The 10616-nt window shown below is 38.0% G+C and overlaps 1 protein-coding gene across 4 annotated transcripts in view; it reads right to left on the bottom strand.

The window, feature by feature from the left end:
* Positions 1 to 1924: 1924 nt before the first annotated feature.
* Positions 1925 to 10616, bottom strand: part of WDR26 (WD repeat domain 26) — a 38838-nt gene continuing 30146 nt past the window's right edge. For 2 of the 4 annotated variants that reach the window (XM_088667372.1, XM_035111428.3), the window contains exons 13-14: positions 8705 to 8890; positions 1925 to 6409 (exon numbers count right to left, since the gene is read on the bottom strand). In XM_088667372.1, coding sequence (XP_088523498.1) covers positions 6384 to 6409; positions 8705 to 8890 — 212 coding nt within the window. In that variant the 3' untranslated portion in view covers positions 1925 to 6383. Of the gene's footprint in view, positions 6410 to 8704; positions 10551 to 10616 lie in introns of all 4 variants that reach the window. The other 2 variants (XR_015949351.1, XR_015949352.1) reach the window with 1 other exon arrangement.

Raw genomic sequence — 10616 nt, 5'->3', positions numbered from 1 at the left:
AGTTGGTCTTTAAGGTGCTACTGAAGGAATTTTTTTATTTTTCCTCCTCCCCAGAGTTGCTGTTGGTTTGGTCATGATGGCTTATTGTGACTCATGCCAAGGTAGCTTCATGAAATGCTACAGGATCAGGCAGTCTCGGCTCATTCACGGATGGTATTTTAATCTGATCACTAATAGGAGCAGGAAGTGTCCTCTTTCATCAGGCTTCTGCCGTTGAAGCTGGTTCTTGGTAATTAAGGGCTGCTTCTAAGAAAATACATCTCACAATCCTTACCTACAGTATTTTAAATATGTCTTAATTAGTCTGTTTGGCTCATTTCAACACCACTCTAACCTAAACCACTGAATTTTTAAGACTGGTTTTAAAAATGGTTTCTGCACCTTTGGGAGCTATTCTCCACCTAAACTGTAACTGCATTGTTATCTGGCTTGCTATATAGATGGAGTTTATTCCCTATCCTGCATCTGATTTTCCTTGGTTTAGAATCAGGTATAATTTTTCCTCCCATTAGATGACAGAGCAAAACACATTTTTGTCTTGTTCTGAGGTAGTTCCCTCAACTGCTCTCTCAGTAGTTTCACTGACTGACTTGGTACATATTGCTCCCCTTTTGCTACTAGTCACATAGCATACAGATGACATATGTAGGTTAGTCTATAGGTACCGCTTTGGCGGGAAGGTAAACGGCGTTTCCGTACGCTGCTCTGGTTTCGCCAGAAGCGGCTTAGTCTTGCTGGCCACATGACCCAGAAGCTGTCTGCGGACAAATGCCGGCTCCCTTGGCCAGTTAAGCGAGATGAGTGCCGCAACCCCATAGTCGTCTGCGACTGGACTTAACTGTCAGGGGTCCTTTACCATTTTATAGTGTAGTTAGAGGTTAAAGTAGTTTCTAGAAAGCTAGGCACACTTATACTTTGAAAATGCATGGAAATGTCTCCCTTCCTTTGGTGCAACTTACAAGGACAAGGGAGGTACACATATCCTTCAGTAGCTTGCTCTGTATGTACGTGATGCAAGAGTATCCCTATAAGAGGTGCAAGTTGTTGCAGCTGAAGCAACCTTTACTATATACTAGTGGCCACCTTTTGAGAGTCACTCCAGGGTACAGAGAGGCAGTGTGGGGAAAATATATAGAGTGGAACCTCGGTTTTTTAATGTAATCCGTTCTGGAAGTCGATTCGACTTCTGAAACATTCGAAAACTGAGGATCAAATGGCTGGCCGCAAAGTCAATGGGGGAAAAATGAAAAATGCACCTCAGAATAATAAAAAATTAACTGTACCCCGCCCATCTGGCTGGGTTTCCCCAGCCACTCTGGGCGGCTGTCAACAGAGATTAAAAATACATTAAAACATCAATCTTTAAAAAACTTCCCTAAACAGGGCTGCCTTCAGATGTCTTCTAAACATCACCTACCGTAGTTGTTTCTCTCTTTGACATCTGATGGAAGCAGTTCAACTTCCGAGGTGTGTTCGAAAACGGAAGCATTCACTTCCAGGTTTTCGGCATTCGGCTTCTGAAATGTTTGGCAGCCAAGACATTCAAAAACTGAGGTTTGACTGTACACATATACCAGCTGGGTGCGTCATTTAGTTTATAATGCAGCCCAGCACAACTCATGATCCTCCAAGCTGAATATAGCCCTGTGCATAAACAGCCTGGTCTTGAGTCCCATCTGTGGTTATAAAGCAGGAATGGCTGTCAAGCCATAACGGATGGCTGCTAAGCTGTTTTTCTGCTCTGTGGATCACTCTTGTAAACTTGCTCTTATGTAATGAGCAAGAGTAGCACTGGAGGATTAACTATCATAGCCTAAAGCCCAGGCCCTGCTGCTCCTGCATAAAAAGACCACAAATGCTCATGCGATATACCAGGGTTGGCCAGAAATAGCACTGAAGCTTAGAAAGCTAAGAACTATTCAAGTCCAGTTATTCATTCTGTTTATTGAATTGGAAAGAAAGGGAATACAAATATTTGTTAAGTGCTGTGCACTGACATGGAAAAGTGTATTTTTTTTAAAACCCCAATAAAAACAAAAACCAGTAATTAATGTAGTTTGAATGAACATTTTAAAAGATATGTTTAATATACTACATATTTATAAAATAAGGTGTTCTGTAAATAATTAGTAAAACAAGTGAAAATAAATATGGAGACCCAAAGTTCTTATGTTTTAATGTAATATAGTAAAGAAACTTTAAACTACTTAATATAATTCAAGAGGAGTAACAAAAATCCAGAAAGTTTAAGAACGCAATCCTTTGAAACATTTAATATCAGTCCATAGCAAATAGTCATTACATACCAAAAGCTCTAAGTGTTAACTAGTTCCACCACAACTCCATATAAATCTTGACAATTTAGAAATTTGAGAATAAAAGTTCTTTTCTTGATCTCTACAGCTTGGTTTGTAAGTACACACATGCTTTGAGGATCCGTTTCTTCCTCATACATTTTCAAGGAGCCGACAACTTTTTCCATCTGTGCCGAGAAGTGTTAAGAATTAAATCTAGTACATTTATCCTAACAATGAAACACTTAAAAGATGGAGCACACTGAATTTCAAATTTATAAAAATATATTGGTATTAACCAAAATCTTAAAGTTAGAGGACACTTCACATACACACAACATGACTTAAAGTATGCAGTAAAACATGACATGTACCTAGAACAGTTGGTTCCATGACTGTTTTGTGTTTCACGCACACACATTCATACCACACGCACACACACTTTGCTGAATCCAGATCATCCAAAGTCAGCAAACAGGAAATGGGGTTCTAGTTTGTGTTCCAGCAACTAGAGCAGCTACTGCAGACAACACTGCACAAGTTAAGTCCACCCTGTTCAAAAAGTGTCAAAGTGTTTCCAAAGTTCTACTAATTGTCAAATGAGCGGTTTGTTCTATGGCAGCTGAAAATGGACTCAAGCCAATGCAATATACATTTTAACCATATATAGGATTGATACTCCAGTTTAACAGTTCCATTTGAAATGCATCAAATTGAGGCAACATGTGCTTTGGGGGTATTGACAAAGGGCACCAAGTTTTACTGAAAATTGGTTCTCTTCCCCTTCTGATCCTACCCCAAAATTAGAAACTAGACATTCTTCTGCTGTTAACTAAAATAAAAATTACAAGAACTCTCCCAATGTATCTTTTGCCAGCACAGGACTGGTTTAAGAAAACATTTTAACTTAAAGCCATTTTTCCCTTTGGGGTGGGAATTAATTTTTTTAATTAAGATGGCACTAAACACCTAGTATTAAATTACATTCAACAGTATCTGCTCGGGAGCCAGAATGAGACTATTGGCAAAAGTTGGGTAGCTTTCACTGGTGACTTCGTATCAAAACTTGTATTATGATCCCCTAATTTTAAAACTAAAAACTTAAATAAGGGAACTAAGCCACACATTTACAAGGTGATTTTAAGGGCTATGTAAAAAACTGTTTCTTCTTTTGTGCTCCTACTTTTAAAATCACTTACCTGATCTGAGAAGCACTGTGGCAAGATACTGTAGTGATTTATAGCCAGTGTGCATATTTTGGAGTTGATGGGTACAAAACCTAAGGCAAAATGCAAACTACTGTATCCTCTTTCTGCTCATGGTAAGATATGGCCAGTAATCAGTGATTGCTCTAGCCTAGAACAGAAATGCCTTCCTCATATATAAAAAAGAATGTTGAGATAAGCCTATTCCTTGACTTCTTCCCTAACAACAGTGTCAGTCTAGGGTTCTTTTTTATCTGAGATGCAGAAGTGGTGCTTTTCAATCTACATATCAATAAATTTAGGCTCCTCAACTATTTAAGGTCACTCACAAGAAATCCTAGCATTGTTATTGCAGTTAAGTTTGCTTCCAGACAGATCTTGACTTTATTTGGTTCAGTTGTATGTCAAGAAGCAGAAATTAAAACCACCTCAATCTGAAGAGCTTCCTCTTGAAGTTGCGTAGTCTGTATTATGCAACTGAATTTAGAAATGGCACTCTCAAAACACATGCTTCTCGTTCAGCTCCACACTCAAGTGCTTTTTTATACGTTGGTTTTTTTTAAATCCAAGAACTCTTTCATAAGAGGTGAGGAAGCATAAGCAGTAGTGTGTCCACTTTATTTTGCTCTTAATTTGGTTTCCTGCTGGTGTTATGCGTTTCAAAGAAAAGGAAACAAACTGGTCAATTTTTTTCACCACAACAGCATCCTTGCAGGAAGTCTTAACTACAAGCATCAGATTGAATAACCTATAGAAATCTAGTAGCACCAAATCAAACTGATTAGTGCACACTTCATAATTCATTTCCAATTTCCTTTCCAATCTCCTAGGGTAGTTTTGAGTTTGCAAGCAGTACCACTAGCACCATATCGGTAATACAGCTGTGAATTTTTAAAGATACAGAATGAGGGTATCTGCAAAAGTAAGATTTTATACAGGCTCAGAGATAAGACTACAAAAATGTTCCAATTAAAAAAAAAAACCTTAATGTCAAATGAACAGAATACATGTGAACGGACAATTGTAATAAATGTAAGGTAAAATTACACATAAAAAGCTGAAACAGAACAGCTTAAATGCATTGAAGACTGGATGTAAATTTCTTTGCTGCTCCTAAATCCATGAGGAAGCAAGGCAGCGGCATTCTGTTGTTTAAAGATTTCTCTGTAAACCTGGTCTGCACATACATTTTAAGCGAATTGGGTAATTGTAATAGTGTTGTGTGCTTGTTCAGAGACAATCAAAGTTAAACAACTGAATTACTACATTGATTGGAATACCACTTGTTCCAGTCGGGAGGTATTTAAAGAAATTCAATCATGAATCTCTGATCAAATTAGAAGGCTCTGAAGGAAAACTGTAGCAAGTCTGAGTTAAGGGATACATGCCAAGTGCAATAGCAATAACTCATATTCCTCATCACAGAATCTGTGCCTAAAAAAACATGCACAAGGGAGCAAATTTCCTTCTAGTCCTGTGTCTTTCCTAATGTTAAGACCTTTTCCATCTGTAGCTTCTATTTTAGCTGGTACTACAAGGATGTGTTAACTGTTCTTTTATTGTGAGTTGCTTTCTTTTCTGTTCTTTTTAAACTTAAGGATGGCCCTAAGTGCATTTTCACCCTTTAACTATAAGAGAAATTCTGAAACCAACTAACTATGTCAAACACCTGGTTAGTTCTCTGAGTTTTAGTATGTATCCTCTGCACAAAGATAGTTAACAGCACCTACTCAGAAACAGTTCCTGGAGAAAGAATGATCTGGAAAGTTTGTACAAGGTATGTATTTAATTCACAGCAGACAGTAAACTCATTGATTTATTTATTTTTAAGATAATGCTATAAAGTACTATTCTCATTTTTAGGTCTTTACTATGTTTTAAATAAGAACCATTGCACATTAAGGCCAATTTAGAATTTTCATTTATTAAATTTCAGAAATTACATTGTATTGGTTTAGTTGGCGATTCTGAAAGTTCTCAAATTGTTTTATGTTGGTAAACAAAGTTTCTTTTTAAAATAATACTTTATATAGCCTGTGTAAAACTGTTGCCAGCCAAATGGTCTTACACAACACTCCAGAGGAGCACCAATTATACTGCAGTTACTTGTAGATGACACTTTTTAAGCTGGTTTCAATTCCAAATGTATACAAATGAAGTCATTTTAATGCTATAAATTATTTATTCATTTATTTTTCTTAAAAAAGAAGATTGTGCTGTTAACCCATTTACAGGGCAACAAGCTAGGTGAAAAGTACAAAACCTTTTGTCAAGTGTGATACTGAAGAGTGCTTTTCATGTCATTCACTGGTTTAAACATCTGGGTTTAGATATACTGTGCAACGGGCAAGGCTTAGAATCCATGAACCAAGCTGCAAAGATCTCAAGCTAAATAAGGCGGAGAGACTCACAGAAAGAAGAGAAGGAAAGACTTTCCTATCCAACATGTACTCTTCAGACTACAGCACTCTTTCTATCAAGCCTTCTAAACTGTTAAATAAAAGGTTTCCAAACAAGCATTTAAACTTCATTACACAGAAGAAGAGCAACAATAACAGTAGTCTGCCTGACAAAATGGCAGAAGGGAAAATGTATATACGGAGTTCAATGGTTAGCCTGAATGTAGCACAGTTCTTCACAACCGATGGGGGGTTACTTCAACATGGTGTCCAACAACGTTCTAACGACGTGCTTCATCTCAACTGTTTACTATGAAGCAAGGTGGTAAAATGTTTGGCCCCAGTTGGGCTTCAGAAATGGTTCTTTTTTTCATGACGAGCATGTCTGTCCAGCTATCAATCATGTTTGTTTGCACCAAATCCCAAGCCATTTAAAATACGACTAAATTTAAGTTAAACAGAAGTCGTCTGCTCCAAATTCACCATCAACTATCCATGCTACTGCATTCCTCTAAGGGGGGGGGGAGATGGAATGTAAAAAGAAAAAAAATAAGACATATCTTTAAAATCATAGTTCACCTCAGCCATGATATAAATATGTTTTCTTCAGATTTACAAAAGACATACACACAAACCCATTTAGGGCAACCCAACCCAACTGAGCAGCTACAATTGTCATCATATTAGTTCTGAGAGTCCAGCAGGGGCTTTTAAGCAACTTGCTTCACTCTGGGAGGTACAGAAATCATTTCTAATACAAGGCCAATGGGAACAGGGGCTTTTCGTGCACAAGAGACCACCTCAATTGAATTGATACTTCCCCGTGGGAGCAGGCAGCTGCCAAAACACACATTTAACAGTGTGATAAAGTAATTAAAAGGTTGAGAAAAGTTGTAGTAAAATCCATTTTAGATACAGTACTCAGATGGAAGGAATAAGAACTGATACATGGGGCTTTAATTTTCCCCAAGATTACTTTGCAAGCAACTTCATGAAAATGTATTCTAAATCAGAATAAAGCAAGCATTTCTAAAAGAATGGAAAATGTTTTGCAGACTGGAAGCCAAATTAAAATTTTGATACATTAAGAAAATAACATTTTTGCACCATGGTGCAATGTATTGACTTACACCTATAGACACAAAAACTTCTACAGCCTTGCATATTAGAAAGTGTATACATCTAACAAAAAACTGTTTGTGAAGCACTTGTTTACTACAGTCTAGTTTTCACATATGATTGTATCTCTTTATGCTGCACCAGCTTTGCAAAAGAAGGGCATCTTGACAGAGCAACGGAAAAATTAGTCCTGGCTTGGACTAATACCCAGATAGGACTTTTCCATTTCTGAGATAGCAACTGGAACTAATTCAAAACCTGCAGAACCATTGGCAGTAAAAGGTTCCAGGTGATACCTAAGAAGCAGTCAAGAATTGAAGCTCAGGTTTGTCTCAGCTATTGAAGCTCTCTCCTTCTCATGTAACAGATACAGCTTCAATTAACAAAATGAGCAAGATACCCTTTCATTTCAAAGCAAAGAAACAGCTACATCATCAGTTTCAATTGATCTTTATTCTAGTTTGCTAGGGTCCAGATTTCTTTTCATTTCATGCCAACTTAAAAAAAACACAAAACTACCAGGTTCAATAACATTAAAATAGCTTGCTGCAGCTTCTAACGGTTCACACAAGGTGTCTCCATCTGATTTTTGGCAATCCCCTGCCTCTCTATGCAGCCCCTCTAACGCTGCAATCCATATTGTTCAACATGCTTCTTTTGACTCTCAATAGACTTTTTAGGGGGCACAGGGAGAAGAGATAATAAAATTCATTATGTTTGTGACCCAATATTATTATTACTATTAGTAGTAGTAGTAATATCCCACATTTTTTCCAGACCTGTACTCAAGGCAGCTTACAGATAAAATGCAGAAAGTGCACACCATACTTCAGTAATTTATCTCCTCTGTTATTTCCCCTCAAGTCTCATCCTCTATGTAATCTTCCTTTACATTTCTTTCTTGGTTCATTGGGCTATATTGCACCTCACTTATCATTCTTGTTTTTGTGCTCTTTAACTTAATTTCTTCCCAGTCCTTAGGCATCTTGTGAGAGGTTATAGTTCAAGCCAACAGGTACTACCACCCTGTTCTGAACTTTTTGTAGTTTCACAAGGTAACGAAAGGAGGTACTAATACACAGTATGATGTGAATCTGACCAAGTCCCTTTACCCAGTCCCATTTACAGTAATAATACTGAGGCAGCCAGTTCCTCACACACTGTGGTGTACAGCTTAATTATTAACCAAGGCTGCGGAGACCCTGGTTCAAATCCACTCTAAACATGCTGGGTGACTCCAGCCTGTCATTAACTTCCAGCCTATCCTATCTTACAGATCTATTGTGAGGACCAAAAGCTTGGGTTGGGGGGGGGGAGTGAAGAATACTATTTATGCTGCCTTGAGCTCCTTGAAGGAAAGGTGGCATACAAATAAAATAAATTCCCAAAATAAAATACAGGTGACTCTCGGGCTTACGCTGGAGTTACGTTCCGGGGATAGTGCATAAAGCCAAAACCGCATATAGTCAAAACACATTTGGTTCCATGGTGAGTGGAGTGGAATTGCCAACATCGCTCCCCCGACCCTGACCCACAACCTCTTTCCTGCCCCATTTTTATTCTTTTGCCAAGTGTGTAAAGCTGAATGCACACACATTAAATGTGCATCAGTTGTGAGTTACCTGATTACAAGTAAGTAAGTGCAGCTTACCAAATTCCTCTTCTATAAAAATTAGATTTGATTTACCTTCAATATCCTGGTTGTCTACAAAAGGTGCTGGTCCCCATATTCTAACAGTGCCATCGTCAGAGGCGCTGGCCATCATGGATGGAATTTGTGGGTTCCAGCTCACACAGTTGACTGTGCGTGTGTGCCCCGTCAGCTCCGCAATTGGCAGCTCGCTACGTTTGTGCCAAATATATACTTTGTGATCTAAGATGAGACAGGAGGGAAGAAACATGAGGCATCCCAAAATTTAAAACATGTTCCGGCACTTATCCATGTATTAACTGTTTCCATGTTAAAATTCCATGTTATGTCCAAGAACTGATATCTGCTGAGTAATGCATCCAATAGCTTCAAGAAGCTTCTTTTATGGCATTTAGAATCCTGTATTTAAACTAACAACAAGCACTCATCTTCTCTGCAGGTTGAAAATATTTGTAGGTAGCTGGAACATAATACAGCTTTAAGTAGGCTTCATATTATCTAAGTAAGAGTGTGAGTGGTTTGGGTGTTAACTCCTTACTCTAGACTTCTACATGCATCAAGACTGGAATCAAGCTCTAGTCTCCCACACTTCCTTCATATTCTTTCTGTCCCCCCTCCACCTCTACAGGTGGTATGGGCAACTTCCAAAAAGAACACAGCTATTTCAATGTGGGATCCCAACTAAAACTGGGTATTAAAAATCCCTTTCTCTAACAGGTTCAATATGTAGGGCTATGGAAATTATGTATTCAATTAACTACAGGAAACTCTTTATTCACTGATTAACTTTTGCCTAAGAACAGAGAAGTGGGCAAACTGCAAGGCCCACTCTTCATCTTTCCAAATGTACAGGTAAGGGAAAGGGAGGAGCAACAACCACACAGTTGCCTTTAAGTATCTTATCCTATCCGAACAATTCTATCAATGGAGGCAACAAACTCCATTTCAAAGGCTCCAAAACACCATGTTTGTGTTGTTACAGAACAACATATCCACATAAAAAGTGTACAAATCTGAACAGTAGCAATGTGACATGAGACAACTTTGTGCCATTCTTGCGCCAATTGCTGTACTGACTGCGCCCATCTAAACTGTAGATTATACAGAGATAGCTGCAGATCAGATGTACAACTCTCTGCAAAACACAAGTCACAATGACTACCAAAAAGTGAGATTTCTGCTAAATATTAATATTCCATGGAAGCAAACTTGTGACTTGGGAGTTAAATACTTGATAAGGCAGAAGCAATTACATGAAGAACGTCAGGTAGTACAAGAGTTATTTTAAGTTTTAGAAGTTAAACAACAATGTTTGAAAATTAAAACATGACAGTCCATTTCCAAAAGTACTCACTTATTTCCCAACCCCTATAAATCGTGCTGTGACCTACTTGCTGAAGTATTTTATAGAAGTGCTGTCTCTATCATTAAAAAAATCAAATTACCATGACATCTAAATTGTATCAAAGACTCCTACTTGTATTTCCATTTTTAACCTACCAATTTTAAACTATACTGTGTAAGCTTCAAGTCATCACACATTTACCGTAAGGCTGCAACACACAGCACTTACTCATACGGTAGAAAGATATTTTCCCCTCTACTTTATGGATGTTTATGTACACACGAGTTAGACGTGCATTTTACTCCCAGGGAAGACCCTTTGATGTTTGGGGCTGGTAGGTGGAAAGCCTACCTAGCTGAGAACATACCTTTACACTTAAGAGCTTATGACATTTAAATCTGTTACTTTTTTTGTACATAGAGACTTTCACAGCAGCCATATTTGCAACAATTCAGTGCAAAGAGGCAACAGCCTCAGGCAGTCGGAATCTAAATTAGGTGCCATCAGCTTCAACTACAGCTGGGTAGTTTTTAGACACTGAAAATGAAAAAAATAAAAAGCTTTTCTAAGTTGACCTGGATAAATTAAATTCACATTCATGTC

This window comes from Zootoca vivipara, chromosome 3, assembly GCF_965207765.1.
Source record: "Zootoca vivipara chromosome 3, rZooViv2.hap1.1, whole genome shotgun sequence".
Classification (NCBI taxonomy): domain Eukaryota; kingdom Metazoa; phylum Chordata; class Lepidosauria; order Squamata; family Lacertidae; genus Zootoca; species Zootoca vivipara.
This window is presented reverse-complemented; position numbering and strand designations above follow the sequence as displayed.